The 18,122-nt window shown below is 39.0% G+C and overlaps 1 protein-coding gene and 1 pseudogene across 2 annotated transcripts in view; one reads left to right on the forward strand and one right to left on the reverse strand.

Annotated features, from left to right (window-relative positions):
* LOC138842249 (heparan sulfate 2-O-sulfotransferase 1) overlaps positions 1–6,900 on the reverse strand; it is a 136,646-nt gene extending 129,746 nt beyond the window's left edge. For both annotated transcript variants that reach the window (XM_070043399.1, XM_070043398.1), the window contains exon 1: positions 6,402–6,900. In XM_070043399.1, the coding sequence (XP_069899500.1) occupies positions 6,402–6,525 (124 nt within the window). In that variant the 5' untranslated portion in view covers positions 6,526–6,900. The remainder of the gene's footprint in view (positions 1–6,401) is intronic.
* Positions 6,901–7,435: 535 nt separating this feature from the next.
* The window catches only part of LOC138842250 (selenoprotein F-like), a 50,684-nt pseudogene continuing 39,997 nt past the window's right edge, over positions 7,436–18,122 (forward strand).

An 18,122-nucleotide genomic window follows, 5' to 3' on the forward strand; every position in this document is an offset into this window, starting at 1 on the left:
ATATTCAGAATGAACAGGATAAAATTCACAATGTTTGGCACTCAGTTAAAAATTGTCTTGGTAATTTGTAAAAAAAAAAAAAAAGAAGAAGAAGAAGAAAAATTTGTTCCATAATGAACAGAAAAGCAAATCAGAAATGACATAGATGATGAGATTAATAGAGAAGGAAATCAAAAGAAATATCATAACAATCTTCCATTTTCAATAAAAAGCAAGTAAGAACAAAACTAGGAGATAATTTTTTTAAGAGCCAATCAAGTTGTTGAAATGGAGGGTAGGGTATTGTTTTTTTGTTAATACACTGAATGTGTTTTATTTATTTATTTTTGCCTGTCCTGGGGTTTGAACTCAGCGCTACTCCACTATTCTACAGTTACATACTATAGAGTAAAAGTATTAGTAAATTGAAGACATATCCACAAAAGTTATTCAAAATAATCCATAAATTTGAAAGACTACAAAAAAAACTGAATAGAGCATCACTGACATGTGGTACAATTCCATCTGGCTTAGTATGTGCATAATTTGAGTTCCTAACTGAGAAAAGAGCACAGCAAAACTAGTTGAGAAAAATAATGGACCTAAATGTCTAAATGTAATAAAGTCTATAAACAGAGAACTCTTAAAAAGTTTCCAACAAATCCCAATTTTAGTCAGCTTTTCATTGCTGAGAGAAAGGAAAAAAAATTGAGATAACCAAGGGAGGAAAGACTTTGGTCCAGTCAGTGATCAGCTGGCTCCATTGCTTGAGGAGTTGTAGTAAAGCAGAAGTACATCATGGTGGGAGCTTCCTAGAACTACAAGTCTCTCAAATTTTAGAGAGAGAGAGAAGAGAGAGAGAGAGAGAGAGAGAGAGAGAGAGAGAGAGAGAGAGAGAGAGAGAGAGAGAGTGTGATTTAGAAATGTTCACATGAAAGATATCTTGAAAATGGAACCCAAATCTAAACACAAAACTGTTTCACATATACCTTATACATATAACCCAAATGTAATTCTATGTAATACTTTTAGTGGGTTTATTTTGAAAATAACCATCATGAAATCAGCAGCAGAATTATTTTATTCATACATCCTACAACTGCACAAAAAAAAAAAAAAAACTTGATTTGACAGTGTATCAGATTGAAGATTTTTCAACTAGGGACCTTCAAACTGTACTCTGTATCTGTTTATATATATAGAGAGAGAGATTTTTTTAACCATTAAGAGAATCACATATTCTTCCACAAATCTGATGAAATATGTGCATATAATTTCAAAGTATTTATGACTGGCTGGAAAACTATCTAAATGGGCTCTTGAAGCACAAAAAAAAAAATCTCTCTCTGGTTAAGGAAGCCAAAATGTGCAAAATGTGTTTTATTTGAGGGAGGTAAGCTCAGGAAGAAGAGGCAGAAAAATGGAAAGAGGAATGGTATGTGAATATAGTCATAATAACAACATACGTATGTGAAAATGGAACAAGGTTAACATGATAGAGTGGGTGGATCTGGGATAAATAGGAGAGAATGAAGGAGTAACATTGATTAAGATGCATTGTACTTAATAAACTGACATGCTGAATTGAAACCTTTTGTACAGCTACTTAAAGATAATAAAATAAACTTTAAAAAGAATCTCTGGTTAGTGGAATACAATCACTATAAAATCAAAGAACATATGAAAACAATATATAAAGAAAATAATTACGATAAAGAGAAAAGATGGATTGTTTTCTAATATACTCTTTGTCATAAGTGAGTATTCCAGGAAATAAATTACAATAAATGTCTATAAATATATGCATGATTTATAGAGCTTTATAAATATATAAAATAAATCAAAATATTAAATATAGAGAATATATGTACTCTTCATTCAGGAAAGTCTTAAGCAACATATGAAACTTCCTGGCCTCAGTTCATAAATCTGTATAAATTTTAAACCTTCTGTACAAGCAAGACATGTCATAAATAAGAGACAAATAAGAAACATGGAGAAAGATAGTGTGTATATATATATTTATATATATTAGATGAACTATTAACTTTAACCTTTTAAAAATACAAGCAACTAAAAATCAATAAAATACCTAATATAAAAATAGAAAATGAATTAACAAGTTTAAAGCAGTAAATGTGAACAAATATAACCTAACTAGAAACTAAGGAAATATGAATTCATTTAGCAACATATTTCACAATTTCAGAGTGGCAAAAGTTAAAAGCTGAGAGTTCCCACTGTTCCTGAATGTATGCTGGCAGTGCAGATTACTCTAACCTTTAGGAAAAAAAAAACCTAGACAGTAAAAGATTTTCAAATCTACTAAATCATAAAATTATGAATCCTTTGTCCCAGCAATCCCACATATAGAAAGGTCTTAGTGAAAAATGGTATCAACGCATAAGGAGCTAAACAGACCTTTAAGTATGGTTTTATACCAAGAAAGATAAATAACTTTACCAAGAAAGATAAATAACTTTAAAAAGATGGGTGGTACGAGCTGAGGGTGTCTGAACACAAACTAAATTTCTATTTCTATCACAATGGTTTACATTTTGTGGTACATGCATAATTTAGACTTCTTTACTGCTATTAGAATGAATCAAATTTATATCTACTAGAAAGATGCCTATGATATTAAATGCAAAAAAGAAAATATCAGAAAAATATGTATAACGCAATATCATATGTGTCTTGAACAAAAAAGAAAACAAAAAGACAAAGACAGCTGGACAAACAAACCCAAGAGACTCATCGCCAAGTGCTGGTGGCTCACATCTACAATCCTAGCTACTCAGAGGAAGCTGAAATCTGAGGACTGTGAGTCAAAGCAGGCTGGGGTACAAAAGTCCATGAGATTCTTATCCTCATTTAACCAGTAGAAAGCCAGACGCAGAGGGGTGGCTCAAGTGGAACAGCACCAGCCTTGAGTAAAATAGCTAAGGGACAGCAAACACCCAGGATCTGAATTCAAGCCCCAGTACAAGCATAATAAATAAGAACAGCAAATGCAATGAGTAAAAACAATAAATTAATGAAAATAATTTTAATAAGTTAATTAAAAATCAATCAATAAATTAACAGACTTGTCTCCAGTTCACCAGCAAAAATCCAGAACTGAAAGTGTGGCTCAAATGGTAGAGTGCTAGCTATGATCAGGAGTTCCAGGACCTAAGTTCAAGCCTCAATACCAGCTCAAAAGCAGAGAGGAGAAGAGGGGAAGAGAGAATTTATGTAACAAGAAACTAATGTTGGAGTTTTTAGACACTTATCTATATTATTAATTTCTCAAATGGCCAATGAATGTACCTACTTCAATTACAGGTCTCACTATGAATATACTTTTGTCTTCTAATGTCTTAATCAAGGTGCATTAAAGACATTATCAGACAATACAGTCCTCTGTAATCCACTATAGCAGAAAACCAAAAAGCAACAAAAGCAACCTTTAATGACAAAATGTTCAATACTTCTCTCTTAAGGCCAAACAAAAATACTTTATAATTTTACACTTACAGAAAACAATCAAAAATTTTCTTCTCTGTTAGCCAAAATAAGCTATTTCAGTCATTTCTTTGAATAATATAATTTTGCTCATTGTATGGATATTAACAAGGGGAGACATTACACTAAACCAATTTGTGATAGGAAATGAATTTTCTCAAAATGATACTCATTCTTTGGTATTACTACTTAAAAATTCTATTCAAACAAATCTTCATGTCAGGTCAATATAAAAATCTCAGTCAGAGTGGCATAATTTAAGGAGCCTTCCACTTGAAATCAGACATACCTGATTCCAGCCTTGGCTGTGGTACTTATTAAGTAATAAGGTCTTGGGAAAATTATAATCTCAATATCTTATTTCTACAAACAGAGCTTTTTATTGCATGCTTGGAAGACTGAATAAAAGTATCACAGATTAAAAGAATCTAGTGAAAAGATTCTGGTTATCAAAACATGCCTTCTGCCTTTCTTTACTAAGGGGTCAAATTACTAATGGGCAATGTCCCTTTTCATTAGAACTCACCTGTAGTTACTGTAGAAACATCACTCCAGGCTAGGAATTATGGGCCAGCCCAAAGAATACAAGACCCAATTCCATCCCACCATAATTTACCACTCCCCATCTTAAGAAAAAAAATTAAAGACTGAATTGATATAAAGCTATATATTTTGTCATTTTGCTTGTACCTTCAGATGTAAAACATTTATAGGTATTTTGCACTTGAGTTCTTGACAGCTTTTTGATATGTATTCCGCGGCTGGCCTTGAACACACCATGGTCATCCTGCTTTAACACCTGAGAACTAGGATTATGGCAATCACCCCCACAACTGGTCCTGAATTATTTTTCAGAATTATTTTGATACATATTTACTGTTTTTTATGTAACTATTTGTTTTGATTCTTAATAGTCCCAATGGAATTTTCTTTCATATATATATATATATATATATTTTTTTTTTTTTTTTTTTTGCCCGTCCTTGAGCTTGAACTCAGGGCCTGGGCACTGTCCCTGAGCTTCTTTTGCTCAAGGCTAGCACTCTACCACTTGAGCCACAGCACTACTTCTGGATTTTTCTGTTAATGTGGTGATGAGGAATTGAACCCAGGGCTTCCTGCATGCTAAGCAAGCACTTCACCACTAAGCCACACTCCCATCCATTATGTTCATTCAACCTGTGGCATTGTATGTCTTTAGATAACTACTTTATAAAATTATTCAAGTTGTGTCTATGAAAATCACTTGCAAGTACTACAGGGGAAAAAAATGTTAGGGACGAAACAATTTAAGTCATTTCAACCTACTATAATGAATCTAAGAAACTAATTCTAGAGAAATATAAATAGCAATACAATAAAAATTACAAATTTTTATTTTAAGTTACTTGCAACTTTTAAGATGAATCACTTTCTTCTTGATCATAGAGGCTAGAAAATGATCCAATACTGCATAAATGGTTCCAAATGAAAAAGCATTTTGTTCAACATCCAAGTTCATCATTAAATGAATATTAATAAATAAATGTTTATAATAAATAAATTGAGAGCTCTTCAAAGTTTACTTTAGCACTGAGAATTGAGAGTATCTTTAGTTTCTCTTTGGGTGTTCTTTAATACAATGTTTCCAAAGCTTTCCTCAATGCCTAAAAAACTACAGCTCATCAGCTACTCTACTTAAATAACAATGCATCTACAGCAACAACTAGCTCTTCTCCACGCTGCTAAAGGTACTTTTTCTTTTGCTTGCTTTTCAAAAGGTGTTGAAGATGATGGTGAGGTGAACCTGTTTGCAGAAAACACATGACGTTTCCATACTCACATTACAACCTCTTGGGCAGATTCCTAAGGATCGTGAACATTTTAAATCAAAATGCATTACTGTCAACTCTGAAACTTCACGTCTTCATCTGCACCATGCTAAAGGCCCAAGTTCTCCACTAACTCCGAACACCCTTGCTGTTTGTGCCTTCTTGTGGGTTTTCACAATGTCACACTCCAACTCTTTGCCTCTCAGATCCCTTCCCTCATTGAGACATGGTTAACTGCTTAAGGTACTTGGCCATATGGCTACCTCTCCGTACAGTGTTTTTGCTGCCGCAAACGTCATCTCACTAGAAACCCCTCGTCTCAGTGTGTGCCTTCCTCTTTTAAATTCACTACTACAAACACGGCCGCGAAGCAGCGCGCAGACACAACCCGATTCTGAAACCCACATTAACCACTGAGAAGGCATTTCGATCCCGGATGCCTCGCCGTTCCGGGAAAGCTTTCCCCTGGCTCCCCAGTCCCACCTGCCCAGCCCAGCACCACCGCCAGCCGGTAAGGTCCTTCCCCCTCACCCCCCCTCAACGCAAGAGCCCAACTCCAGTTAATAATAAATGCAAGTGCAGTTCCTCCTCTCGCTCCCCAGCCTTCCCGGCATCTCCAACCAATTCCCGGGCATCCTTTCCACCGTTCACCTTCCCGCCAAACCCCCCCCCCCGCGAAATTCTCTACCCAAGGTGTCCAGACCTCGAGTTCGAATACCGCCCCCCCTCCCTCCCTGACCCCCGCCGAGCTCCCCCTTTGGAATGCTCCGGGAACACGCGAGCTGGGGCTCGTCGAGCCTTTCTCTCACGGCTTTCTGGAGGAGTCCAGAAGCACCAGCTAGCTCTCCAGAGTTCGCGCTTTCCCCCTCCCCTCCCCACGGAACGGCTACGTCGGGGGCGACCCTTGCCACCTCGGGCCCGTGACCCGGCGGGCTGCGAACGCCGCCCGGGGCTCGACCCGGCCGGGAGCCGGAGCGCGCGCTCTAGATGCTCCCCCAGCGCCAACCTCAGCCACCCCCCCCTCCCCTGGAACCAGACCCCACGGGACACGAACGCCCACTCTTCCCGGACCCGGTCCCATCCAAAAACCACTCAGCCCCTCACCTAGCTTCGACTGGGACTCCTCCAGTTTCTGGATCTGGTTCTCCAGGAAGAGCATCGCCACCACGAAGGCCACCACCGCCAGCAGCTGCAACTTGGGCGGCATCATAATCCTGAGGAGCCCCATGAAACCCGCCGCTCGGGATCAAGACATACCGCGGGGGGGGGGGGGAGGCGGGCAGCGGGGCCCCGGGCCCGCCGAGCCGGGAGAGGGGCGAGGAGGACGCGCCGGGCAGCGCACCGCCGCAGCGACCCCCCTTCTCGCCTCTCCGGTCCCCCGCCCCCAGGCGCCAGCACCGACCCCGCCGGCGTCCGCTTCTGCCCGGCCGACTCAGCTGCCACCCACTCCTTCAAGAGCCCGCGCAGCAAACACAGCGCGAGGAGGAGGATGCCGGACTCCGTCGGCTGCCTCAACTGCTTCAGTTCTCGACCCCAGTACGTCCGACGGCCCGCCCGCCTTCCTCGCCGGCTGCCTTCCCACCTTCCACGGCTGGCGGACGCGCGCCCCTCCACCAGCGCTGCGGCTGCGGCTGCGCCGCCCTCGGCCCCGCCCCTTTCCCATCCCCCGCGGCCACCACGCGCGCGCATCTACGTACGCTGCTCGGCAACCACAGGCTCCACCCCCCCTCTCCGAGTCGGTGCTGCTCATTGGTTGCAAGAACCCCAGGCGTTCCGCTCAGAGTTCGGTTTACGGTTGGGTTCCTTTTCCACCAGGCTCAACCAAAGCGACATGCGATTGGCTCAAATTATAGAAAGAGGCAGGGCTGAAACTGGAGGAGGCGGGGTTTCGTGGCTGCCTGACGAAATGTCGTGAATGAAAGGAAGGAGTTCAAGCCAGCGCAAGAATGGGGAATTTAGGACAGTGCCTGATTTGAGTAATTGAAAGCCCCAGACGACTGTTTTTGCATCCCGTCACCCCGAAGTTCTTACATTCCGTTGGTTAATGTGTGTCTCTCCTGAATAACCTAGTCGATGGCAGCGGCCTTTGGCGTCCTGTTTCGAGTCAGGCTCTGGAAGGGACACCCCTAGCTCTGGGGTCCTCGGCGCATCCCCGAGGTTGACGATAGTTGAGAGCGATGGCGGCCGGGCAGGGCGGGTGGCTCGGGCCGGCGTGTGGGTTGCGGTTGTTGTTGGCGACTGTGCTTCAGGCGGTGAGTGTCGGTCACCCGGAGGCCCGGACAGGAGGAGGCCGGCAGATGGCGTCCCGCGTGGGAGCCGCACCGGGGGGAGGGGGGGCCTGGGAGGGGCCGGGCCCTGGCCGCCGGGCGACGTGGCTGTAGTTCGGGCTTGAGGGTCTGTCCGTCTGCGGACCTGGTCGCTTGCACGGCCCTCATCACCACGGCGGGGCGGGGTTGGGGCCATGAAGCTGGAAAGGGAGTGGAGGTTTCTTTTAAATTGGGCAGAAAGACACCCTGCGCCCATCCCTACAAGGCCTCTGCATCTTAAAGGAAAAAATCCTCACGCTTTTGGTCCATTCGAGCAATTCCTGTGTTCTTTTAGCCCCCTTCCTGGTTGGTTGGTTTTATTTCGATTTTCTCCGTTAACACATCCCTGTGCTCTTAATCTTTGAAACAGGAAAATCGACTCCCCTCCCTCCCTAAAGTTAACTTACAAGGAGTTTGTAGTCCACGTACGAACTCCTGTGCTGTGTGAATGGTAACATGTGAGGCACTGCGCGCCAGCTTCATTCTTTCATTCTTTGCTGAGATGGCAGAAAAGTTTTCTCCCCACACGACTTGACTTTAATGGATACATCGAAGGTTTGGAGGAGTTAGGACTTAAAAGTCCTGTGCAATCATGTCTGAAGGAGTTTTCAAAGTATCCCTTTTTTATTTTTGGCTACTTGCCCAAAATTCAGTTTCTTTTTAGTCTCTAATGAATATCCCAATGTAGTTGTGTTGTTCAGGGACTTGGTAAATCTGGAAATTACTGGGATATCGCTCCCCTAACAAGCTGCCTTTCCCTAATTTGACTCTTTGAAAATTGGTGTTACTGTATAGACCTTCCTCCCCAATAAAAAAAATAATTTAGTGGCTTAAAAGTTTTGTTTTTTTCACCCTTCTGTGTGTCAGGGGAGCGTTGCTCCTATTTCTCTGGCCTCCTTTAAACACTTTGGAACTAGTCAGCTGAATTGCAAAGTATAAGAGAATCATCATTTATAGTTGGTAGCTCTGACCATGTAGTTCTTCTTGTGAATTCTCACTTTCAGTAGACTACAGACTTCACAATAGTCTTGGGACAGTGCTTCAGGAAAGCAAAAACTTAACAAGGTTAAGCTTTGTGGTCTTGCCTTGAAAATTACCTGTGTCATTTCCATCAAGTAGTACTTGTCAAAGCAAGTCACAAGCTATGTCCATGTTTCAAAGATGAGTGAATAGACTCCCTTTCTACATGGAAGGAATGACAGGGTCACAATGTAAGGAAGTGTGTGTGCCAGGATAGGGGGAATTCATGGCCATTGAACAGGGACATTCACAGAATCCCAAGTCAGAAACTTGAAAGGCATCTCTGACTCCTTCCTTTCCTTATATACTTTTCCACTTGAAGTACTTTTAAGTTCAGGCCAGTATCTTAACTGGCCTGAGATTACCATAGAGTTTTGCTAACTAGTTTCTTTTATTTTCTCCCTTTCCAATCAAATCTCTACCTTACATTGAGACTGTTCTTTCTAAAATCTATCATAATTGATACTTTTCCTCTTGCTTTTAAGGTAGAGTCTGTCCTGAATGTTCTTTAACAAGGCACTTCCTTGTCTAGGCTTATTTCCCAATATTTGCTCTACTAGGAGAACAAAAAGGTAGAAATGGAAAACTGGAGTCGCTTGTTTATTTCATATACTGTTATCTCTCACCAGACCATGGAGTGTGTATTACCTAGCAACTGCTTCCTATCCTCTCCTACTCTTCCATCAATATGTGTCTTCAACTTACCTACTTACTCTCTCACCTTCCTTCAAGAAAACTTCTCACTAGCCTAGGTATTAGGAGGCTCTGTACTACATTGGTGATCAGTAGTTTTACTTTCAAGTTCTTTAAACATTCTTTTACAATTTGCTGCAAGTTGCATTCTCTCACTAAGTTAATTGGATCTTTCTATAAGGAGAACCAGGTCACGGTTCCTGATTACTGTTTTCTCTCTAGTGACATATTATAATACCTGGTCACCTAAGATATTTGATAGATGAGTTAAGGATCCACAAGCAATGATCTGACATTATAGAAGTACTATTTGTAAACTACTATAAACAGTCTGTTACAATTTACTTCATATAGCTCTGTTACATGTCAGTGATTCCAGTTTTAGGTATGTTTGAGAGTTGTGGGAAGAAGAGAGGTTAAAGTCCAGATGTTACATGCTATGATAGGAATCAGCTTATCCATTTACTTGTAAATGTGACTCCACAGATCAGAGCATCTTAACAAAATAATAACCCATCAAATTAAATCCTAGCTACAACTACTATTTTGCTTATGTACAAACATTCTACACACCTCTACCAAACTCTGCCCATTAAATTTGTGATGTTACTTAGAACAGTAACTGACTATAAGGCAAATAATTTACTCTTGTCCTTAATTTTCTTGTATTTTCTGTGAAGTGTTTAGAATGCATACCTTAAGTCAGATGTAATTTCTCCTGTGTATAGTGTATTATAATTTGTACTTATTTGTACTATATATTTTACATTGCCCCATGACAATTAGAGTGTTACTAAAGATAATTTTCCTTTAGTTTTTTTCATTGTGCCTCACTTATATTTGTTCATTTAAGTCCCACTAAGGTATTAATGGCCTCCTACTCCTTTGTCTTGTTTCATGCTATCTCCCATCAAGATCACTGCAGTTGCTTTAGAACACTCACTATATAAATTGCTTCTGGAAATGGCGCTGTGGCTCAAATGGTAGAGCTCTAGCCTTGAGCTGAAGAGCTAAGGGACAGTGCCCAGATCCAGAGTTCAAGCCCCATGGCTGACAAAAAAAAAAAAAAAAAAAATCTAGACATAAGGAAGTAAGATGGCAGCCAAACAATAGGGAATTGTTTCAGCTCTCTCTAACCAGAGATTTGGGGTCCTAACACACACTTCTCGCCAGGAGGCTGACAACAAAAGAGGCTAGACATTTATCCTTATTGAACTATTTTAACTAATCTAACACTTATTTTTTATTTATTCCCATCTTGTCTGTAATTAGAAGGGTTCCCAATAAAGAGAAAAAAATGAACATAAAAAGAAGTATAGAGAACTGATGGAAAAAACAAATTAAGAAAAAAAAACATACATGGATTTCATAGTTGTAGGATATGTTAATTCTGTCTGTATTCCCACCTACTCAGGAGGTAAAAGTACAAGGATCTTGAGTTTGAGACCAATTTAAACAAAAGTAAACAAGGTCCCATCTTAAAAATTAAATATAGAAACAAAGGGCTAGAAGTAGCTCAAGAGTAGAACAGTTAGTTGCCTGGCAAACCTTGGGTCCTGGACTCAGTCTCCATCTAGCACTTGTTATAAAAAAGAAAAGGAGGGAGGGAAAAAGGAAACCTGTCATCAAGAATTAACTCATACTTTGTTCATTCATTCTCTTGAGTCTTTAGACAACCTAAAGATTTTTTTTAACCTAAGAGAGCTATTTATTAAAACTCCTCAGAACTAAGTGGCATTCAATCCTTTCAGATCATATATAATATTTCCTCAGTTAGAATTCTGAGACAATCCATTTCCCTCCCATTTCTTCATAGGTTCATATCTTGTTCTGTCTTCTAAACAAAGGATGACATTTCAATTGCAAGCGGTTTTTGTTAGTGATAGGTAGAACAGTGAGGCATCATGGATGTTGTGTACAATGTGGTAGTAACAGTGTTTAGAGGTTGTTTTAGCCTTTTTTTTTCTTGTTGCTATAACACAATAGTTGAGACCAGGTCAAGACATTTCAGCTTACATTCCAAAATCTGAGAAGTCCGATTAGAACAACTACCTCTGGAGAGGGCCTTATGATGTTTCAACTCAAGATAAAAAGTAGAAGTGGAAGAGACAGCATGAAAAAGAGACAGCTGCAACTAGCTCATCCATTCTTATAAAAAATTGCTTAGTGTACTCATGAGGACCCCCAATACCACACACACATGCCCACATATATCAACACTGCTCTTGGGGAATCATCTTCCATGTGAGATTTGATAAGGACCTGTTCATTTCAGTTAGGGAATAATGCCAAGCTCTTAGCAAAATATCTGGACTGTGTTTCTGGTATACTTTATGTTAGAGTTCATTCTCTGAACTCATCTGTATTCAGTTTGAGATTTGTTCAGAATTGCAGGAGAAGGTTAAATTTCTAGAGTGAAGTAAAACAATGCATGGAAAAGTATGGAATGATTCTGTTAGTTAATTCTAGTTTCAAATAGAGAAAGTGAAATTGTTATCAGTCAAGACCTTTACTTGAGAATTTCATATAAGAATGGCTAATTATTTTGAAATTTAGTATTTGGCATTAATGTGCATATTTACATGCTGTTTAGTTATTTGGGGCAATAAAATGATACTAGGTGTAACATAGTTTTGAACTTATATATTTAGCATTTGAATTTTATTTGTGAGGTTGCTTAAACATATGTCTGGATATTCTTTGATTCAAAATCTTGAATCTGCAACACAATGAAAGAACTGCCTAAAAATAATACCATTTCCTCATGAAACTGAAGAGTTCACAGTATGATTGGAGAGTCAGAAAGCTCTAGATTCATATGTCACAGTATTACAAGTGGCAGTTTGGGGTAATTATCCACCAATTTTTCAGAGACTAAAAGTACTATGGCTAAAAGTGAGATCTGAATCCTTTAGAGAAGGCTTCCTAGAATAAAGGCACTCATTAGGTTCTTAGAAATAAATAGGAATAACAGGTAGAAAAAGTGATTAAAAGAATCCTAGTGAGAATGGTATGAGGAGTAAGAGGTTTTGGTGGTGGTAGTTTTTAACTTCAAGATCCTTATATCTAGAAGGTGGTGGGGATTGGAGGAGAAGTAATGAGAAATGATGGCAGCAGGGATTACTTAAGCCACTGAGGAACAAAGGTTTGAGAGCTCGTTAATGGGCAGAATTGTGAGAATATATTAAATATAATTAGTTGTGAGGATAGTAAAGAGAGTATGTGGGAGACTAGGTGGTCACAGAAACGATGCTATTTTTTTTAAGATACTAAATACATTAGGAGGGCTAGATTTAAGGGAGAAGGCTAAGTTTCAGTATAAGGAGATTTTGAATTTGTAATACATGTGCAATATATAAGTCAGAATCAAGTAGGCTATTGTCTTTGAAAGCTTCCTACTCAACAAAAAAGACTTTAGAGCTTTCAGTAAGGGCCATAGCTAGTATTTCCTACAGAAAGTAAGTAAATCAAAAAGAGTAAAAATAAGAACTATTGGAAACAACCACATTTAAGAGATGCACAGAGCTGGGCGCTGGTGGCTCATGCCTGTAATGTAGCTAATCAGGAGGCTGAGATGTGAGGATCATGGTTCAAAGCCAGCCCAGGCAAGAAAGCCCGTGAGACTCTTGTCTCCAGTAAACCACCAGAAAACCCGAAGCGGTGCTGTGGCTCAAGTGGTAGCCTTGAGATGAATTGCTGAGGGACAGCACGCAGGCCCAGAGTTAAAGCCCCATGACTGACCGACGAAAGAGAGAGAGAGAGAGAGAAATGCACAGAAGACAAAACAAGAAACCGAGGGCAAACCTATAGCAGGTTTCGATGCCCTTTCATTTGACATCTTTTAGCAAATTTAGTGAAACGGTAGATGAGAAACTATTGCAAAATGGCAATCAGCAAGAGCAATTAAAACCATAGGACTTGAATACATAATAAGAATATACAGTGAAATTAAATCCCTGAAATATAGAAATGATAGAATCAAAAGCAGATAGAGGACTGACGTTCAGCAAATAAAGATAAACCTTGTTCACTGAGAAGGGAAAGAAGAATGGATAAAGGAGGAAAGGTAATGGTTTGGGGTTTGTTGTATTTTTATTTTCTGTGCTGGTAATCAGAGCCTGAACTCAGGGTCTCTTGCTATCCCTTATCTTTTTTCAGCTCAAGGCTAGTACTCTTGTCACTGGAACCACACCTCCCTTGTGAATTTTTGCTGGTTAGTTGGAGATAAGAATTCATAGACTTTTCTGCCTGAGCTGAATATGAATTGTGATCCTCAGATTTCAGCCTCCCAAGTATCTAGGACTATAGTCCTGAGCCATCAGTGCCTGGCTAATGTTTTTGGAAGCCTTTTGTCAATCATTCAGATTGATTTCAGACATCATTTAATCATTTCAGCATCTGGTTTATGTAGAAACTATTGTTCCTTGCTTTATTAATAAAGAAATTATGGCTTAGAGAGGATAGCCTAAGATTATACATCATATAAATGGATTGAACTAGTGCCTAAAACCAAAAGTTTGATTTCTGGTATGTTCTATCTTCCCCAATCCCATTCCTTTTCCTACCCTTCCCCTGCGGGATATATCTACACCAAGTTGATGTTAATCTGTAGGCCATAAAATCTGGTACTAAGTCCTTAAAATGAAATGGGAATTAATTTTTCTTATTAGGAAATTCCTTTTTAAACTGAGTGATAAAAGGTATATAATACATGTTTTTAGTTAATCCATTCACTAAACTAAATGATGTCATATTTTTTACAAAAAGCTTGTCAGACACCAGTTGCTCACACTTGTAATTCTACCTAACCTGCTCAGGAGGTTGGTTATGGTTTGAATCCTGCTGGAGCAGAAAAGTCTGAGATTCTTATCTCTACCCAACAAAAGTCAAAAATGCAGCTGTGGAAGAAAAGTCTGAGATTCTTATTTCTAACCAGCTAAAAGTCAGAAATAAAGCTGTGGCTTACGTGGTAAAGCATTAGCCTTGAACAGGAAAGGCTAAGACCCTATTAACCAAAGACTAATGTAAGATTATAGAGTTCAAAAATACTTTAGAGCCGGGCACCAGTGGCTCACGCCTGTAATCCTAGCTACTCAGGAGGCTGAGATCTGAGGATCGAGATTCACTTATCTTCAATAAAACCACTAGAAATCCAGACGTGTCGCTGTGGCTCAAGCGGTAGAGCGTTCACCTTGAGCTGAAGAATGCAGGGACAACACCCAAGCCCAGAGTTCAATCCCCATGACCAACCAAAAAAAAAAAAAAACTTTAGAATTTGTCTCCAAATGAAACTACATAGTTCATCACCAGTGTGTTAGAATTGTTTTTGAAAATCTTACAGAGTTGTGCTTTATTGCTCATTTTTGTTTTCAGGTGTCTGCTTTGGGGGCAGAGTTCTCATCAGAGGCATGCAGAGAGTTAGGCTTCTCTAGCAACCTGCTCTGCAGCTCTTGTGATCTACTTGGACAATTCAGCCTCCTTCAGCTGGATCCTGACTGCAGAGGATGCTGTCAGGAGGAAGCACAATTTGAAACCAAAAAGGTACTATTTTCTGTTAGTCCTCTTCCATTAGATGGTTCCGTTGATCGAAAAAAAATGTAAGTTTTTTTCAACTTAAGTATAAAGAAATCTCTGAGCCTAACACTAGTGGTTCATGCCTATAAGCCTAGCTACTCAGAAGGTTGAGATTTGATGATCACAGTTAGGAGCCAGATGGGGCAGAGAAATCATGAGACTCTCTTAGTTAGGAAGCAAGAAGCCAGAATTGGTGGTGTAGCTCAACTGGTAGACTGCTAATAGTGAGAAAAAAACCTCAGCCAGATCAAGAGGGCCTGAGTACTGGCACACACATGCACATACATGTACGCATGCAAAGAAGTTATCTCTTGCTTTCACGGTTTTTAAAAACCTCAGCTGGTTGTTTTTGTCCTGCCCACTAGGTCAGTCTGTCACCAGGAATGGGTTCTGCAGTGGTTGTCTAGCAGTAAGGAAGCAGAACGACTATTACATATGATCCTGCCCTTCTCCAGACTTCCTTAACTCTGGCCAAATGAAGACAAAGGATAATTAATTAGATACATTTGCCATTATACGAGGAAACTAGTTTTATGAAGAAATCTGAGATTGATGCAAATATATACTACCTGGTACATAATTATAGACAATAAATTATAACAATCTAGTTAATGAATATTAACACACCTGTTGTTCATAATTCTAGATGCCTAACTTCATCTTCTGAAAACTGAGTAAAAGATGGGTAGTTTTGCCCTATAAAACCTGCTGTTTTGAATTATAGTGAATTTGCCCAGGTTTTTTTTGTTTGTTTTATATTTTTTAAAATTCTAAAGTAGCTTGAAAAGATCGGGTGTGCTATCCAAGTAAACTTGTCTTAGGTACTAGTGGTGCAGCTCCATGAAAAGCACTTGCCTAGTTAAATTAAGGGCACTTGCCCCTAATTCAGTCTCCAGAAATAAAGAACAAATGAAAGAGGCTTAGGGGATTCCTCTTTCAAGGGAGAAAAAAATTTAACATCTCTCTGTAAAGTTTCCTTTTAATTCTCTACGACTTGTACATTTCAAAATGTTTGAGGAGTTAAAGCCCGTAAAGCTTTCAAACACTATTGATAATTTTTCATGGTTAATGTTTAGTTCCAGTGACAAGATCATTTTTATTGCTCTAAATCAGAGATGGGAACCTTTTCTACATGGATGTTTATAACAGCATCGCCAGGCCATATAAAATTTATCATTACAGGCAACAAGAAGCCAAGCAGCCAACAAGAATCATATATTTCTGTGTCCCATCATGGACCAGGTGATTTTGCGGCCCTTATATGGCTGAACAGGTGGGGAAGCTTTTGAAGTACCAATAGTATCTATGTGTATGTTGTTCCAGGAGAACTCCATTAAGCAAAAGCCATGAATGCTCAAAATGCATGGCAGTTAAACACAACTTTCCATATTTCAGGACTGTCCTAAAGCTTCTCTACATCACCTGGGCTGTGTAATATACTCAGAACTTTTTATACAGTTCTTGGTCAAAATGGTATATTGCATACTCAAATAATGTGCTACTATATTCAGCCCAGTCAGAATTGAACGATTCCTCAGTATGATGAACCTCAAATTCCCAGTGTTCCCCAAACTCTAGCTTTCAGTCTTAACCTATTTTCCACTCTATTGATTCACACATACCAGTAATGTATTTTATACTTAAATTTCTATATATGTTAATTAGTCCTTGTGCATGTAAATGAAATCTAAGCTTGTGCATGTAAATGAAATCTAAGCAGTAAGTTTTTTTAAAATGACTTTAAATATATTTAAAATATAGAATTTAATGCATTTAATATGACTCCCTTCTGTCTTTTTTGGTGAGAAAAAGAGGTATTTAATAATAAACACTTATTTCACATACTCTCCCTTGTACGTGAAGGTAAATTGAAAGATTTTACCTTTTGCCTTATACAAAATCTGCCCAAACTATAAACCACCTGCATATAAGAGCTGTTTTTACCTGGTACCATTTTTTTTCTTTTTTTTTTTTCTTTCTTTTTTTGTCAGTCGTAGGACTTGAACTCTGGGCCTGGGTGCTGTCCTCAGCTCTTCAGTTCAAGGCTAGTACTTTACCACTTGAGCCATAGCACCACTCTGGTTTTTTGGTGGTTAATTGGAGATAAGAGTCTCAGAGATTTTCCTGACCCAGTTGGCTTTGAACCATGCTCCTTAGATCTCAGCTTCTTGAGTAGCTAGGATTACAGACATTAGCTACTGGCACTCGGTGCCATATTTTTCATTACTCTTTCATACTCTAGTTTTGTGGTGAAAGTTCAGTGAAACCATATTAATTTGGATGGAACTAAAACAGAAGAATAGTTGGAAATGTTAATGGAAACATAAAAATATGGCATGTTGGACAAGCCTCTGTTTAGATTCACAGTACATTTAAATTTGAAGTAGTGTTCAATTTAATCTGTACAGTATTTCTTTCCAAACTGTTGATATATAATTGTAAGTAATGCAGTATATAGTTAGTGCCTGTTCTGGGATTTTTGGTTGGTTTTTGTTTTTTGGACCCAGACTCATCAAGGTTCTTGTACCATTTGTTTCTTTTACCTTCAAGACAATTTGTTCTTCCTTGTGTCTTGACTGAATCAAGAAGAGACTTTACCAATGAAGACACTGACCCAATTCAGATATTCAGTGGTATTCTTGGATAAGTCATTTGATTGCTTTGTCTGTATCCTTATCTATAAATTACAAAAATAGTTATCTCATAGGGTGGTTTTAAGGATGAATGGAATTAATCACATTTACACTGCTTAGAATTGTGCCCATCCTATAGATAATAGGTAACTATATTTGCTTCTGTGGTGATGACAGTGGTAGAAGTATGTATCTGATTGGTGATTTAAAAAAAACAAAATATTGAAAACTAAAAAAACTGTTATTGCTGTTGGCAAAGTATAGTAAAAGAAAATAGGTAAGACTGTTACAACATGGTATATTTGCCAATGATAAAAACTGAAAACAAAATTTTCCATTCTATTTTTCAACTCCTGAATCAAAGAGGAATTATCTTATGGTTATAGAACTAGTAATATGAAAACTTGTACTATTTGCAATTACTTCAGATATAAATTGTGTCAGACAGTCTAGGTTTATATATTTTGAGGACTGACTCTTCTTTCCATCCCACTTTGTACTTGGATTAATTTTAATTTTTCAGCTTTATATAGTTGCATTATTGTTTTTCTTTTGTAACCTGCCTTGAGATTAATATGCATTCCACGCCAACCAGAGAC

This window comes from Dipodomys merriami, unplaced genomic scaffold, assembly GCF_024711535.1.
Source record: "Dipodomys merriami isolate MVZ:Mamm:240054 unplaced genomic scaffold, mDipMer1.0.p SCAF_332, whole genome shotgun sequence".
In the NCBI taxonomy this organism is placed as follows: domain Eukaryota; kingdom Metazoa; phylum Chordata; class Mammalia; order Rodentia; family Heteromyidae; genus Dipodomys; species Dipodomys merriami.